Genomic DNA, 17,371 nt, shown 5'->3' on the forward strand with positions numbered 1-17,371 from the left:
TGCTCTGGCTTTACAGTGGTGCAAGAGCACTTTCTGCCACATGCTCTGACCATTTTCACCTCAGAACAGAGCAACCTGAGATGCTAAAGAGATTGTGCTTCTCATTACAGATGTTCCAGTGCTCCCTCCCTGCTGACGCCTTCATCCTTACGGCCCTCTGTTCCTCCTCTTAAATCAAGTTTTACCCCAGAGAAGCCCAAGACCTTGGTGCTGTATTTCACAATTCCCTGTGCATCAGTACTTTTTACAGTTTAAAACTGGTGAGGTTGGGATTTCTCTCCACAAGGACATGGGTTGGATTACTGGGCATTGCAAGCAGTGACCTGACCGCACCACGGGCTTCTCTTTGGTGTTATTCCCTCTGCACTGCAGCACCACAGGAGCAGCAAAAAATTCAGTGCTTTTCGTTGACTGATGTTTAGTACATCTTACTCCACAGTGGCTGGATTAACCTTAGGACATCAGAGCCCTCATCTTGCTTTACACATCAGAATTGCTTTGTGGAGTCCTACAACTGATGGAAGGACTGTGAACTGTCCTCCTGACACAGCTTTCAGAAGTCGATTTTAAAGGCATCACTTGAGGGAGAAACAGGACGGCTCCTGCAAGCCCTCACATCCCACACGAGCAACGGCTGTAGCTTACTTTCAAAGCCCACGGCGGTGACACGGAGCCGTGAACAAAACCCCGGGGCCCGATCCCTCCTGCCCATCTCTGCAGCCCGCGGTGATCGGGGTCGCGCGGAGGCACCAGGGGGCGCCGCGCCGCCAGGGATAGCGGGGCCCGGCCGGCGGCCCCGGCCTCGGCGGCCCGCAGCGGGGCTGCCCCGTCCCGTTCCGCCCGGCCGTGCCCCGGCGCTTGGGATCCCGCCGGGACGCCGGGCACGGGCTGCAGCCCCCTCCTCCCCGTCACTCGTTTCCTCGAGGGGATCTCAGCGAGGCGGAGGAGTAGGAGGAGGAAGGCGGGCGGCGAGCCCCGCCGCCGAGATCCGCGGGCCGGCGGCGGACCGGGCGGGGCCAGCCTCCGTGCCGCGGGCGCCTCCCGGGGCTCCCCGCCCCGCCCCGCTGCGGCCGCCCTGGCCCCCCGCAGCGGCGCCGGGCCCCGTAGCGCCGCGCTTCGCCTCCGGCCGGCCGCCCTCCTCCCGCCCCGCGCCGCCGCCGCCGCCCGCCCGCGGCCCCCCCGCCGCCCCGATGGCCCTCGGCGCGCCTCCGCCGCGCCCCCCCCGCCGCCTCCGCCGCCGGCCGCCGCGGCCCTAGGGGCGTCGGGGCCCTGCGCTGCCCCGCGGAGGAGAGGCGGAGGCGGCGGCGGGGCGGGGGCGGAGGCGGAGGCGAGGGGGCGGCGGAGCGGCGGCGGAGCGGGAGCCGGCGGCGGCGGCGGCGGCGGCGCGGCGGCGATGGACGAGTCGTCGCTGCTGGACCTGCTGGAGTGTTCCGTGTGCCTGGAGCGGCTGGACACCACGGCTAAGGTGCTGCCGTGCCAGCACACCTTCTGCCGCCGCTGCCTAGAGAGCATCGTCAGCTCCCGCCACGAGCTGCGCTGCCCCGAGTGTCGCATCCTGGTGGGCTGCGGCGTGGACGAGCTGCCCGCCAACATCCTCCTCGTCCGTCTCCTGGACGGCATCCGCCAGCGGCCCCGCGCCGCCGGGGGCGCCAGCGGCAGCCCCAGCGCCGCGGCCCCCGCGTACCCCCAGCCCGCCGCCGCCCCCAGCGCCGTCGCCGCCGCCGCCGCCTCGGCCGCCGCCAGCCTGAGGGAGCTGGCAGCCGCCAGCCGCAGCGCCCTGCTGGGAAAGGTGGGTGCGGGCCGCGCGGAGCGGGCGGGCGGGCAGAACACGGCGGAGGGCTGCGGGGTTGCCGGCGGGGAGCGGGGCGCTGAGTCCCGGCGACGCTTCCAGCCCCGCTGCCCGGCAGGTGCAGGAGCTGCCGGCTGGCGTTGCCCTCCCGGGAGCGTGGGTCTGCGTGTGAGGTGCGCGGTTTGTTGAAGGGGGGAGCGCTGCAGCGAATGCGGTTATGTTTTAAACCCGCAGCCGAACGCCCGATCTCTTTGCTTTTAAAATCAGTGGCGAGGGCTGCGTCCACTCGGGTGGACAGAGGTCGGTTCCTCCCCGTGTTCCGTATGGCAGAACCCCAAGTGATGTAATTCACTGCCGGACCTCTCCGGGAGACTTCAGAACGGCGACGCTCCCGAAGACAGACGGGGAAGTTTATCTTATCTCTAACGTCATACTTACAGCGGGTAGATGGGGTTATCCCTGGTCCCGCGGATTGTGTCTGAGCCGTACCTCGGTGCTCAGGCTTCTGCCTCGGGAAGGTCACTGCGGAGATGCCGTGTGAAGTTGTGTCACTGTCGTGAATGTTTCAGTTAATTCATTTCCTATTTTTATCTCCTGCGGAGAACCAACAGAGCTGTTCTGGGGTCTCAAAGTTTTGCCTGCAGGAAATGATGGCAAATGCCACACATTGTTCCGTAAAAACCAATTTTGGAGAGAAACGCGCCCAACAAGACTTCTTGCAGGGCAGAGCCTTTATTACTTTGCTGCGGTCTGCCATCGGCTTCAAGTATTTAATAAAGATTTGTCGAGCTTTAAGAGGAAGCGGGGCAGAGGGATGCCACCCTCTGCTTTTTTGCTTGTGATTTTCAGCTCAGCTATGCTCACTGCTTTGTCACGGCAGACAGCTGTTGTCACCTGGAGGTTCAGTGTCCCCAAATGGCAGTTTGCATTCGGTGGGCTGTTTGGAACATGATGTCCTCATTGCACTGGTACTGGAAGTAGGGGCTGCATCGAAGACTTGTTGCATCTGCAGGGCTCCTGTTGCAGGGTCCTGTGCCCTGAGCAGCATTTGTGGGCACCTAGCAGCACAGGCTCTGCTTCTCCTGGCTGTTAATCCCAGTTACCGTGGGATGTTGCTGTGGGGAATGCACATATAAAGAGATGCTTTTGGGGAAAACTTACTTGAGAGTAACTTGAGAATGTGAGTACTCTCGGAGAGGTTGAGGTTTTATTATTTCGCCGTAATCAGGATTGCCTGAAGTCACTTCACTAACCCCTATGCCAGTTGTCACGTAGTAAATGATCACACATCCTGTCTTCTCCTTTTCTGACTTTGATTGAACAGCGCTGTGCTGAGCATCACCACTTCTGTGGTGTGTCTGTGTGGGTTGCTATCCATCTGATTTTGGTAGAACGCTAAGTGGCTCATGACCTTAGAATCACATTTTGGCTGCTATGGTTGACAACTGCTGCTTCCATTCACTGGGGTGAGTGGATGCTGCTGGGGGGCTGCGGGGCTGTTTGCACAGCTTCTGATTGAGCTCCCAACTGCACCCTGCAAATCAATGCAGCGTGCTTGATCCTTACAAGGTTCATTACAGGGAGAGAAAGTCTGAACTAATCTGCTTTTAAAAAAAGCAGCAGGGGAGAGTAATCCTCCTCGGAGCTGCTGATACAGCTGATTGCTGAGCTTTCCTGGAGGCAGTGCAGCACCTCTCCTCCCCAGACAGCCACTGGAACAAACATGCCTGCACCGGGCTGGAGCAGAACCGTTTCCTATTCAATCCTGTATAGGTCTGAACTGGGTCCACCTTTTCCAATCCTACATGGAGCTGGGACAGCTTAACTCTCTTGGGGAGAGCTATTGTGGATTCTATCTGTATTTCTGTATTTTTATTTTATTTTTTTCTAGTTTCAGAAATCAGTGTAGATTTGCTGCCTGAGGCTTGAATGCAAATGATAGTGTTTTGCTAATTAATACCTTTCATTTTAATATATAACTTGGGACATACCAATGGGGTTCTGGTTAGGAAGGAGGCTGCTCGTTGCATTGTGCGGTGGCACAGAGCCAAGGTGCTTCCATCAGGCTCTGGTCTTGCAGAGACCCTCACAGTGCTGTTTATTACCATCACACTGGGGATGTGTTTCTGTGAGAATTTCAGTTAACCTTAGAAAGCAGAGCAGAGCCAGCTTCCATGTTGTTATCCTGCCTGTGTTTAGCTGTGACACATCTTACACTTGGGGGAAGTCTGCTTTGCAGAGTTGGTATTTCCAAAAACCGATGAACATTGTTTGACACTTTGGCAAAACTCAGAGCTTTGTGTTTCTTTCTCTGGGTTCAGATGGTTCTTTCCCAATAGCTTGGCATGGACTGGGTCTCTCCAGAGTGCTGAAATGTGGAATGAGAGGAGCTGGGAACGATCTGCAGCTGAAAGAGTTGTCCAAGGCCAACCTTCAGCAGTACTTAAGAAGTACTGCAGGTGCTCTAAGGCACATGGCACACACCTTAAGCATGAGAGGTCTGGAAGTGGTGTATCCCTGCAACTTTGGGCTTGAAGGATACTTGTGATTGTCCTGATCTTCAGTGACGTGTGCCCTTGCTAAGCCTGTCAGCCTTCCAGTGCCTGTCTCAGCCTGTAAAAACAGTTGTTTCTACACTATATCTTTTGGGATGCTCACCTTAAAGATACTATGCAAATGCAGAGTATGGTTATAGATTTATAAAAGGGTCTGAAAGCTGAAAGAGTGCAGCAGAAGGATGAGGGGAAGAAAATCCAGAAGCTGTTAGAGTGGCCACCCCTGGGGATAACACAGGAGGCTGAGAGTGGTTTATAATGGTAGTCGCTTTACACACAAGGTTGTAATTTATTGGCTTCTCTGTTTCCATTACCACTGTAGAACCGCTGGGGGAATTCAGGTTCTGTCAAAGTGAATGGCTCCCTCGGACTGCTGAGGCATTATGGTAAATCTGAGTTCCTTACTGAGCGAGTTTTATTTTTTTTAACAATTGTTGGAGTGTATCACTTCAAATCTTTCAGGAGTTCTCAAGATCAGATAGACAGCTAAATGCGTGCAAGTCTTTATCAATTTCCTCACAAACCGGTCGTCTTCCACTCCAGGTGCAAAGCTTACTGCTTGCTTGCTTCATATATAACCTGAGAGCAGTGTTTGTGTAACAAAGGAACAGGCCTTAAAAAGCAGAGCTGTGTCTCCATTTCCCCAGAAGAGACATGGCCGAAGTGTCAGAGTTAGATGAGGTGTGCTCCCAGCAGGTGGGACAGGTGGCAGCGAGGGGCGGCATAAGGGAAATGCAGTGTTAGCACAGTGACAGAGATGCTGTGCTCTGCCTTTCACTGGGTGCTTCTCCCACCTTGGATATGTGCAGAACTGTTCTGCTGCCTCAGGTAAAAGGCTGCAGTTTGCTAGCCCAGAAGGAAGGTTCTGAATGCTTAGCCTTACAAGTAGAGGGAGCAGTGCTGGTTTGTTACTCAGTGTTTCAGAAATTGCCTAAAAGAGGTATCAAGCCATTGCTTTTTATGAGAGCACTGTCCTGTCCTGCACTGTCTATTTGTAAGGTTATAGTGGGATCACTGTGGAGTAGAAGCTGTGGAAATTTTTCACTGCAGTATTTTCTTACCGTAGCCCCTTTCTATTATGTGAAGATCTCACTCTGGGTTATACAAAGAGAAGCAGATGAGGTCTTGCATTTATATGCATGTATATCCATTGCAGGCACCAGTGGGCTGAGAGGATGCATTGTCAGGGGCAGAAGAGAATCCTGAACTTGACTTTCTAATGACCAAGTTTCTGTTGGAGTTTCACACTTGTTAGCAATGCACAACATGAAGTAGACATACCTTAATTTTACTTTTTCTCTCAGGTATATCTTTTTCTGGTTTTGTTGGCTAATGGTTGAGCTTTCTCACCAACTGTCCAAGCAGTACTTCCAAGTATGCGGTCTAGGTATCAAGGTCTCTGATTTTGAGATAGGTTTGTTGTTTTTTTTTTTTGTCTTACAGATGATTAAAAAGTGTGTTTTAATGCACGAAATTACCAAGGCCACTAAAGGGTATTGCAAAGAGAGTAACAAAGAGTTTTAAAATACCAGCAGTTAAGACTTTCATCACAGAAGTGAGAGAGCATAGGAGAGGGGACTGCAGAGGAGCTAAACCAAATACATTCAAGATTCAACTGAGCTCTTAGTTTTTCAGCCATACTGCCATTTGCAGGTGTCACCTTGAAGCCCATTACACTTTAGAGAAATGCAATGCTTACCTAACACTAGGCATTATTGTTAGCTTCTACTCGCAAGCAAAAGAATCACAGAATCACAGAATTGTAAGGGCTGGAGGGGACCTCTGGGTATTGAGTCCAACCCCCCTCCAAAGCAGGCTTCCTATGGCAGGCTGCACAGGCAGGCACTCAGACAGGTCTTGAATATCTCCAAAGGAGAATCCACAAGTCAACCTGTTCCAGTGCCCAAGAGAGAACATGTGGTAGACCTGATGTGCCCATGGGGTGACAGTGCCAACCTTTAGGGCTTTCCTTCATGTACCTAGGTGGGCAGCAGTAGCTCAGGCACACATGGGAGAGCCCAGGGACTGTGTTTAGGGCATTGTGCCACCAGCCCTAGTAATGCATGTCAGCATAGCATGCCTTCAGTGCCTCCTCTTGCCATCAAATGTGGATGCTAAGTTTAATCTCTGCACGTCATCCCTCTGAGTGTTTCATGGATGGTGAGAGCACGTAGAGTGTGACAGTTTATGGAGTTCAGCAGCTGTTTGCTCAGAGGGAGAATGTACAAACTGATGAGAGTATTACCCTGTGCATATTTGAATTCTGGCAGGTTTTGCCCAGCTCCCCTCAATGCAGTTTGCTTCTTGGGAGGCTGCTGTGTTCCTGAGGCCAAGGGCTGATGGCTGCTCAGGCAGGACGCAGGGTCCTGGTGGGTAGGCCCACATAGGTCCCAGCTGCAATGTGTGCTCTCTGATTCGCACATGTGAGCTGCCATACTAACGTGTAGTTATTTTGTAGGGGCTGGGAAGATCTTTTCTTAGAGCCTGGAGTTATTTTAGTGTGCTGTCTCAAAACTTCAGGCTAATTATCTGATTGCTGTTTCAAACTGAACAGTGTGCCTGGAGCTTTCCCTACAGTTTCACAACTTTCTTCAGTGTTTCAAGCTATATCTGTTAAGAAGCAATGCTTACACTGCTTAAGTTTCAGATGAACCTCCAATTCCCTTTTGCACTCCTGTGACCTGCCTGTAATATCTGTGACTATGGGAAGCTACTTCCTTCTTAAGTCAGAAATCATTCTCTTGGAAGCCTCTCCTTAACCTATAAAAGGCCGTTAATAACAACTGTTTCATTCTAATATCTCTAAGGATTGTAATTTCTGACTTCTGTATTGAATTTGTTCAGTTTTTGGAGGCTTGGTGACTTCTGCACAGTAAAACTCTCCGGGATGCTCGGCTTTCCAGTAGTCCCCCATGGCATAGAGGCTGAATTCTAGCTAGTATTTTCAGTGCAGTCTTGTTAAAATCTGATATTTTACAACAGGTTTCCCCTGTCTGGGGCAAGCTGTCATGGGAAGAACCCAAGATTAGTCCTAATAGGACATGAGAGCCGGGACGAAGATAAACTGCGGGATTTGAGAAAGCTGCCTGACCTTGGCCTCGCCCCAGCTCCCACAGCAGCTGCATGCCTGCAGCTGGGAGCAGGACAGAGCTGTGCCAGCTGTGGGCTCCTCCTCAGCCCTGCACCGTGCCAGCCTGCTGCCTGGTCCTGAGCTGGAAAATAGCCATCTGGACCATTGTGTGAAAGGGAAAGTAAAGATTTAAAAAAAAAACAAGCAAAGGGAAGTGGAAAAAATTAAGAAAATGTCTCACTGGTACATCTCAGAGCTGGGCTTGGAAGCAAAGCCTCTCTGTTTACCACCCCCTGATCCTCTTTCTTCCATTGGTTTAGGTTCCTCTTACTGCCTGAATATTCTCCTGGCAGCACAGGGCAGCAGGAGATTGCTGCTGTGCTCTCTCTGCTTGGCTCCAGTGCCACGCTCTTCAGCAGCAGTGTTAAACTTGCTCGTTAGCTTTTCTTTGAGGAAAGTACTGCTTCTGTTGACAGAGAACTCATGATGGACCTTTAAAATTGAGGAGCTTTAAAAACGCCCCACAGTGTATAGTTTAATCTAATAGTCCTTGCGTGTAATGTGATCATTTTTATTGATACGTGCACATGGAATGCTTTTCAGCCCAGGGGAAGGACAGAAGGAAGGAATATTGCTTTGGGTATTAAAAAGACATTTTGTTTTTAAAAGTCGAGAGAAAAATGTGAAACATCTGAAATGAAGAGCACTGTCTGCCCAGCCTTTTGAGTGCAGCTCAGATGAGCTCCACAGCATTCACAGCGCACGCTGTCTGTGCACACCCAAACTCCAGCAGTCCACAACTAAGGGCAGCAGCCACTGCCCTTTTCCTCATGCCTGCCGTTAGCTGCTTTTTCTCTTTCTCTTCTGATGCATTGCAGCCTATGTGCAAGTGACACAAGTGTTTGCACAGCCACATGCTGAAAAATGGCCCAGGATGGGCTGTGCAACATCTGCCCTTGCTCTGCTTCTCTGCTGGGGTCGTGGGCTCGGTTGGAGTGCCCTGCAGTGCTGGCTTTGGTGAGAGGCAGCTGCAGGAGGCACTGATCAGGCTGCGTGGGACTGTGCGCTTTGGCCACAGCAATAGTGTAATGTTACTCGGCACAGAGGTGGGAAGGATATTCTGATTGCTGAGACAACGGGACCATGGTGCAAAGCTTGGTCCTGTTGTCTGGTGTGCATTATGGATCAGGGTCAGCGGAGTTTGTTCCTCTAATTGGCTGATATCTGGAATATGATTTACCCCACAAGTGACACTGGTTTTGTGTATGGTGAATGAGTGTACAGAATTGGTAATTATGAGAAGAGGTTGTTTCTTACCCGATGCTTTAAGTGCCTCTCCACTGCTACAGCAACAGGAGGGAGAGCCTGATTATTCAGGCAAGTTAATGTTAATTTTATTCCCAAGATTTTTTTTTAAATCTGATATTCCAATATGAATTTGCCATTGCTAATTTTAGAATGGTCTGCTTGCAGAAGATAACAAATCCCAGTTTTAGATGAAATAAAAAATATTTTAACAGGAGGTTGACTAGATTGTTATCAAAATGCTAATGATCAGTTCTCCTGCAGCCTCACTTATTTTCAGAGGGAAGACTACAATGGACACATCATCTGAATAAGATTGATTTTAATATGTATTACTATCTCATTAAGCTGTTAAAGTCTCTCCCCTTCTGGACAGAGGTTCATTATGTGCTGCAGCTGATGCATCATTATCATGGGCTTAGGTACAAGATGGGCAGAGTGTGAGAGAGAGATCTGAAGTTTTGAGTGCGTTGTATGGGTGAAGACACCATGGTCCAGACCACAAAGAGAGGGGAACTGCTGTGCCTGGCGTGTTGTGTCCTGACTGCCTTCTTGTTGACAGCCAAACGTCAGCCAAATCCAGGCACTATCGTATTTACTTTACTAAATGATATTTGTAGTAAATATTGTTGAACATACTTGCTTGTGGATTAATTTCAGGCTAATTCAAATCAAAATCTCCTTGGTGAGTTACAGTAAAAAGATACGATTTTATGAATTTACTTTTTAATTTCTAATTTCATTTTGAAACAGCTTCTAACAGACTGCCTGTTTTATTGGCTGCCTTCTTGCATGTATACAAGTGCTTTCGTTGCAGTTTGTTTCAGGTTTGCGGTGTTGTCATCCCTGTAAGCAAATCAGTATGTTTTCATTGTAGTTGATAGTAATAATTCATGTGTTTTTAATTATTTTAACCCAGTAAAGTAGAAGGAGGTAGACAACTGACTTCATTTTGCATGTGTTTATCTGTAAATAAGATGCACACACGCAAAAGTAGATATGTATGTGTGTGTGTACTAAATATATATCCCAGAATTTATAGTTTTTTGACAGAAAAGGATCTTTTCTGCATTCTTGTCTCTCTATGCATGCAGTAGAGTGGGTTGTGCAGTACTGTCACCATGTGATGAACATGGGTGCATTGACAACCTGTTCCTGCACACCCCAAGTATAGATCTGCGCTTGTCATGTGACTGGGCTGCTTTCCTGAGCCACTCCTGCCCCATGCTCATGTATACATGGATCCCACTGCTGTTTCGCCTTTTTTTCCAGTGATGGAGCCCCACTTGGATGGGAAAAAGTGAAAATCATAGGCTGAAGCCCCAGCAGCACTGGGGCTGGGCACTGGTTTATCTGCTGTCCCTTGCAGAATTCAGTCAGCAGCTTTCCTCCAAAATCCCTTTATTTTGCATGCTTCTCTTCTAACGCACATAATAGCAAAGCCTTTGGAGAATACAGTCATATGTATGTGTCATAAGATAGAGTAAAATAATAACTGACAGCCATGAGATGAATTTTTTTTTTGTTTCTTGTTTTATTCTGGGTAGGTCACAGTGGAAAACATCTGATTGTTTACATTTCACAGTCATGCAGCAGTGTAAGATCAGAGTCAGTTGTATCTTTTGAATAATGAAAAATGGACACGTTCTAAGCTGTAGTTTTGAGCTATGTTGTGGAGAGGAAAACTTTATTTTGAGCTAGCTTGTGTTTGACTTGTTCCAACAAACATGGGACTTCCTTTTGTATGCGGTCAGTTTCACTTTTATCACGGTATATGTTTCCATGTTGGGGCTATCACTATTCCTATTAAAATAATTTAGCACACTTTAAGTAAAGATCTGAGCAGGGTTCAGCATATGTAATAACACTGCGAGGACAGGGAGAGGTCATTTTGTGCTTATTAACAAACAGCAACTCAGCAGCCAGAGCTGAACGGACATCTCCCACTCATCCCAAGCCTTGAAAACCAGGAAATCAGTGGTTACAGGGGAAGGTTCATGCCTTCCTCCCTTTGTCTCACAACAGCTCACTGAAATACAGAGGTGTGGAAAGCCACGGGTCTTTTTCTTTTCAGTTTCTCTGCTTCTAATGTTTGTTTCATATTAGCTTGCTTGAGCCTCCGTTGCTAAGCATTGTTTTAGCCTTTTCTCTAAGAAGAGCAACATGCAGTTTCAAGAGTGGTTGCATAGATGGTTATGTTAATCTCCAAAATAGAATTACAGAACCACAGAGTCCTCTAGCTTGGAGAAGATCACCAAGTCGAACCATCAACCTGACAGCAGGTCAGAGTAGGTCAGGTTGCCCCATTACTAAACTGGGTCTCTTAATGCCATGTCCACATGCCTGGATCCTTGGCATATATCTGATATGTATAATCACATGTATCTGCATGTATTGTAGCCCACTTTGCAGAGCCCATCCTTCAGGCAGGTGTTGTCACTGCTGCCTGTGCAGTAGGTGCAGAGCAGGCTGAAGAAGATGGCGGCCCTTACATGTGGGGACTGAAATGGCGCCGGCACTGTTGGTGGTCAGGGACCCTGGGAGTGGGCCGTGCTGGGCGGTGGCTGTGGTGACTGTATGGCATTTAGTCATGCCGAGAGGTCTCATGTCCTGCGAGAGACAAGGGAGGATCATTCTGGATGCTTTGTTTCCTGTGGGAGTAGGTCTTGTGCAATGGCTTCATCTTAAAAGTATGTGGGAAGCATTTACGGAGGATTTGCCCTAGCTGTGCTGCGACTTGGAACTGTTGAGTGTAGTCTGTAAGATTTGATGAGTGCCTTCAAAGCTGTTTAGAGCTAGTGTTGCACTCTCAGCAAGCTGGAGACCCCAGAGTTTTCTGGTGGACATATTAGATTCCATGACTGTGATCTTTCTCACCATTACAGTGAAGTGCATTGTGCTGGGGCCCGTCTGTTATGGAGGTAAAACACTGGACTCACCTTGCTGTGGGCACTCTATACACAGGATTTCACCCTCAGGTGCCCGGAGATGACAAGGAAAGGGGCATGTTTTTTTTTTTTGTTATTACTGGGCTGACATTAGAAGAGTTGGAGCCCACCTGCAAAATGAGACGCTGTGGGGAACTGGCTGAGGTTTGGGTTCCTCAGTTACTCTGATGCTTTCTATGAACATGCACTTCCTTCGCGAGTCAACTCATGACTGAAAAACGAAAGGTTGCAAGCAGTGATGCCAGCCCCCCAAATCAGTGATGCCTTCCCTGTACTGGTGGGATAAACAGAAGCCAAACACACTGCAAAAGATGTGGCCAGCCTGAAATTGTCTCAATGCTGTGGAAACCCTGAATGACTGGTGGCAAGTAGATAAAGGCCAGAGAGTAAAGGTATTTTTTTTTTCTTGTTTGTTTGTTTTTTTTCTGAAGAGCTTCCTTGGCTCATGAATAGCATTGGAAGGTGCTTCTGTTGGCAACATTTAACTTTTACAAGTTGCATGGCCGCAGACCCAAGAAAGCAGTTGTGTGTTGCCCTTTGTCATGTTCATTGTTCAGTAGCTTTGTCCAATGAACTTTGCATAAACACCATTTTGTTTTTCACAGCTTTTTTTTTAAGTGATTAATGAAGGAAAGTGAGTAATCTGCTACTTGGCAGCGTTGCCAGGCATGTGGTGAGAAAGCAAAAGTCTCTCTTTGTAGTGCAGTAGAAAGGATGAATCAATTTCTTTTTTTCTTTTCATTTCCACTTCCTCTTTTCCTCTATCCTCACAGCCCCAAAGGACTGCAGATTTCCAAGATAAGTGTGAAGGAACTGTGATGCCCAAACTGTTCGCAGGGACACAGGAGAGCCTTGGGGACCATGTGTTTCCCAGGATCATGACTGAATTCCTGTGGGAGGTGTGAGAAGTCAGTACTACAAGCAGGGATACTGTGGCACCTCTGCAGACCCATTTTGTTGGAGAAGTATAATTCCTAGAGAGGCAAACTTGAAGAATGGGATTTGGCTGGCTTTGTTTCACTGATTCGGTATAAATATTATTCAAAGTGCTGATTCAAGTGCAGAGTAGTCACTCTGTTGCTTTGCTTTGACTCTGCCCCATGTTCTGATTTTGGCTCTGTGTGCAATGAGCAAGTTGGGCATTTCCCTCTTGTTTATTCCCACTCCTTCCATGCCAGTTTTCCCTTGGCATTGTCCTCCTGCCTGTCTCTGTCCCCTCTGAATGCCAGAAGTGTCTTTGCACAGGGATGTGCTCTTGAGCTCCTTCTCAGCCATCCCACAACCCTCCTGCTCCTCTTATATGTGAGCAGCATCAGGGCAGAGGTGCACCAGAGAAATGGCACAGAAAACACGACCTAGCAGACACAGCCACAGGCAGAGAAAAGTAAACATTGCAAACCACATGTATTTGTGTTTTGAAAGGTTACAGTAGCTTGAGAGGAACGCTGCTGTTGATTCCTTAGTCGTCTTGATACAGTGAGGATGCTCTAAGGAAGATTTCATTTTCATGTTGGAGTGTTTCTTTGGGTATACTACTTCCAAATTGAATACAGAAATTGAATACAGAGTCATTCTCACGTCTTTATTTCATTGCAGCTTTGCTAGAGGAGCTCTTCTGATTTGTGGAAAGGTTTAGAGTGGAAAAATTGTTCAACATCCAAAGTATAGTCTGATACTTAATGGATTGTTTTAATTTCCCAGTAGAGATACTCTGTTTCTGAGCAGTGATAGTAGAATCTTGACCTTAAGTTACAGTTTCATTCTTTAATAAATATAGTTATCTTACTTAATATCTCGAAACACCACAGAATTCTTTATAGAAAATAGTATCAGTGTCGCTTTTTGGGATGAGAAACTAAAGCACAGAGAGGCTTGCTAGCATTACGGTGGAGATGGACCGAGATTGCATGACCTTAGGCTCCAGGCACTGCTGCTATGACCCTCGATGTCCTCAAGTTCTTGTCATCATTCATGTGTTTGGAAGAGGCATAACAGGCATTTCACAACAGGTCTTGCTGTGATGATTTTCACCTACTCCACTGTGTACTACAGCTCTGTTTGGCCTACATCCAAATTTAGTTTCTTCAGTTATTGAAATTGTTCCCTTCTTCAGCTTCCTAATACTAAAATGCTGTAAAATTAACTGGAAGGCAACTATTATGTTCCCTATTTCTTTCTTTTGTCTTCACATTCTGGATGTTTTTTGTTTGCACGTGTTTATTTTTCCTTTGCTTATTTTCTCTTTTATTGCATCTATGAAGCTTTTGTTCTCCATTTTTATGTCACTTGACATATCAGAGAAGCCAAGTAAAACCTTTCTCATTGCTGCTTCAAGTTGAAAACTACTTTTTATGCTGAACAATAATTGTATTACAAGGGAGCCCGATGTGCCCTCAGTGCCATTACAATATGTTGAATAAAAGGTAATTTAATGGAAACAGTGGAGTATTTGAAAGTTCACTCTATGCAAATTGGATTTTTGCCTTCTATTATTTACATTACACCTTATTCATATTTAAGGCCACGGGGATTATCATCTGCCTTAATGGCTTTATTTAATAAAGACTTTAGGATCTAGCACAGGCTTCAGTCTGTTATCAGGATTTCAATTAACTAGCTTTGCCTTCGGTTGCTCCATAAATCCTATAAATACATCTAAATAATTAATTTGCTTTCACTGGATGGTAGTGGCTACTCTGAAATATAGCTGCTACATACGTAGCTATTAAATGACACAACTGTGCTCCTAACTCATTTTATTATTTTGTCAAAGCATCATAACTATAATGTTCTGCTGTTAAGGTGAATAGCTAGACCATGATCAGCATCCCATGGTAAAAGACCTCATAGAAGAACCTGAGTTGTGGCTGAGGACCTTTGGAATTAGTTTACAAGTGCACCTTGAATTCTGGGAGGAAAGAATGGAAACAGGTGGGTACCACAGATGAATGTACCCCCTAATGGGGTGCCTTGGGTTGTGACTGAATATGATGTGAACCAGAGGCTGGATGAGGGTGGTTACAGGGTGGAGGAGTGATCATTAACGCAGGGAACTGTGGGCTGCATTATGGCCAGGTAGCACAGGCAACCCTGGAGCTCACCCATTTGCAGGGGGCTGTGCCCCTTGCTTGGGGTCTCTGTCCACATGCAGTGAGACTCTGCAAATTTAACTAGTCAGTGGTTGCCCTGAAAGAAGCAGAACAGAATAGAAATTGGCAGCTGTGCAGAAGTGCTGTTGATCCAAGATCTCTTCCAAGTAGCTCTGGCTGACTCACGTCCTGAAGACCTTTGCAGTCAGATTTAAAACTGCTGCAATATTTAAAGCTTTGAAAATATTCTTCACCTATCAGTGTGTGATTAACTGAGTGTATGAACTCGAAGGGAAACATAATATTTATTAAACGCAGTTTACTTTAGTCATTTTGGCATTTGATAGGCAAAGATTATGCATTTTTCCCAGGAGCTACGTTAATAATTTCAGCATGATAACTTTAATTTTAAAAAGCACTTTTCTTGGTTTAGGGAGGGTTGTTCGTGCCTGTGTACAAGTAGAGCTTTAATTAAAATTTATTCTCTCCATTATTTCAGAAGTTTAAAATGCACTTTCTGCCCCGTGAGACAAAAAGATGAGTTAAATTTACAGTGCTAAAAGGGTTAATGTGTGAAAATGAAAACATTCAAGGCTGCCTTAGTGACAGCTTCCTTGTGTTGGCAAAAGAAAAAGATGAAACACAGCCACAATTTACTTTCCTTGCTATATAATGATTTGTTTTATATTATTGTGAGAATTCATTCTATATCCAGAGAAGATGGAAAGCATTGAAATGGTGATACTGCCTCTGTTGAGTACACAGTTTGGTTCCCCTCAGTGGTAATGGGAGGACGGTTGGACTAGATGATCTTGCAGGTCATTTCCAACCTTGTGATTCTATGATTCTATGAGTTTTGAATGTGCTGATTGCTGTCTTTTGAGAAGTTTCCAATAGAGGATGCTGCTCTTCACTTTTAGATTTCTTCCTGGTCCTTATGGAAGTCCTGAAAGAGAAGATACCTGGTTTTGTGAGGAAGGTCTAAGCAGCTGAAATGCAGTCCCTGCCCTTTGGTGCTTATTGTAGCAGATAAAATATGGGGGAGTTCTCCTTGAGTTTGTCCAGCATGGGAACCAGAACCAGTGCTCTTAGATACGTCTGCCAGGGGGAAATAGGTTGTGTTTAGCAAGTTCACAAAATATTGATCGTTTAGTACAGGTTGTTCATCCATGCTGGCAGAGGTTATTACCAGTGTTAGCGAACCAATGAGTAAACGAGTGGATGAGAGTTTGCTTTATTTCCCATAGACTCCTGCAAGTTTTCCTGAACATATTTTTCTACAAATCTGAAAAATGTTTCCTCTAACAGATGTTACTGTTTATAGGACAGTTACATTAAAAACATAACTTGGGTGTATATCAGTGCTTGCCTGGAGTAAACTCCACCCATACAGTTCACAGTCCTTCAGAAAAGCCAGAAGGGACACCAACATTGTGTCTCTCATCTAAACCTGTGTTTAAGGATGCTGTAATTATTTCTTGGGAGATGTTCATTTATGTCTGCCAGTCCTGTTAAAAGCCTCCCAAAAAGTCAGGAGCAAACAAAACAATATTCTGCTGCTTTCTTGGGTTTCCTATGGTAGTGCTTTTGATGGGTTTGTTACCTTTCCCTCTGACAGGGATAGGATTTGACTCCTAGAAGTTCTCAACTGGACCCGTAGCCCTTAAATATTATGTGTATAAGTAGTGAAGGTCATCTGCTAGCTACCTGATGGCAAAGTGGCTCCTGCAACAAGGAGAGCAAAGAAGAAAGAGTGCAAATGCTATAATGCAAAACTTACATTTTTCTTAGAAGATTGATTGCAAGCGCTCAGTCTGTAAAGAAAGAAATGTTGCTCTCACTTGAACTCAAACTTAATTATTGTTTCTGCAGATGGAAAACTAATGTTCATGACAGAGTTCAGTGCTAGAGGAACACTGCCTCAGAATGAAACTTTGGTTTTCTTATTTTATTTCAGTATAAGACATTGTTATTTTACCCTTACAAAATAACCAACGTTCCTGATAGGAAATTGTTGGTCTGTTAAGATAAACAAAGTCATCTGTAGCTAATGTGAATGGTCTTTTGCTTCTTCTGTACAATGCACGCAAATCTCTTTCTTGGCTCTTCCGTCAGTCTGGTTCTCTCATCTGTGCCCGTGGAAAGGCCCTGGCTTAATTCCTTCTGAATCATATTCTGTTTGTCTCATTTCCTATTGCAGTGATTAAAGCTGAGGTGGGCATACACAGGCTGTAACTTCTAGGCATAGGCTTGCTAAGCTGAAGTATGTGTTATTAAAATTTCTGCTATCTGTTTAATGCACTAAAACCTGCTAGGTGGGTTGAGAATAAATGGTAGCGTTACCACATTCAGTACTTGTTATTGTGCATTTATGGGAAAGATCAGGTTGTGTCTAGGGGACCTGGACTCCTGGGTGTACTGAGAAATGCATACACTTGGTAGATGGAAAGAGGCAAAAGGGTCCTTAATAGATGCCTGGAAAGAAGTTCTGGAAATGCACAAGAGAAGCAGCTGATGTCCCTCCAGTGCTGTGTAGTTGAATATGGGTGTTGATAAGAAGAGTATGTCCCCATACATTGCTGGTAGATGACAGAATCAGAGAGTGTCTGAGAAGG

The 17,371-nt window shown here is 46.7% G+C and overlaps 1 protein-coding gene across 1 annotated transcript in view; it reads left to right on the forward strand.

Moving 5' to 3' along the window:
* The first annotated feature begins 1,361 nt into the window (after positions 1–1,361).
* SH3RF3 (SH3 domain containing ring finger 3) overlaps positions 1,362–17,371 on the forward strand; it is a 232,187-nt gene continuing 216,177 nt past the window's right edge. The window contains exon 1 of the mRNA XM_052705663.1: positions 1,362–1,789. Within this exon, the coding sequence (XP_052561623.1) occupies positions 1,394–1,789 (396 nt within the window). The 5' untranslated portion in view covers positions 1,362–1,393. The remainder of the gene's footprint in view (positions 1,790–17,371) is intronic.

Source organism: Tympanuchus pallidicinctus, unplaced genomic scaffold (assembly GCF_026119805.1).
Source record: "Tympanuchus pallidicinctus isolate F22 unplaced genomic scaffold, pur_lepc_1.0 scaffold6, whole genome shotgun sequence".
NCBI classification, from domain to species: domain Eukaryota; kingdom Metazoa; phylum Chordata; class Aves; order Galliformes; family Phasianidae; genus Tympanuchus; species Tympanuchus pallidicinctus.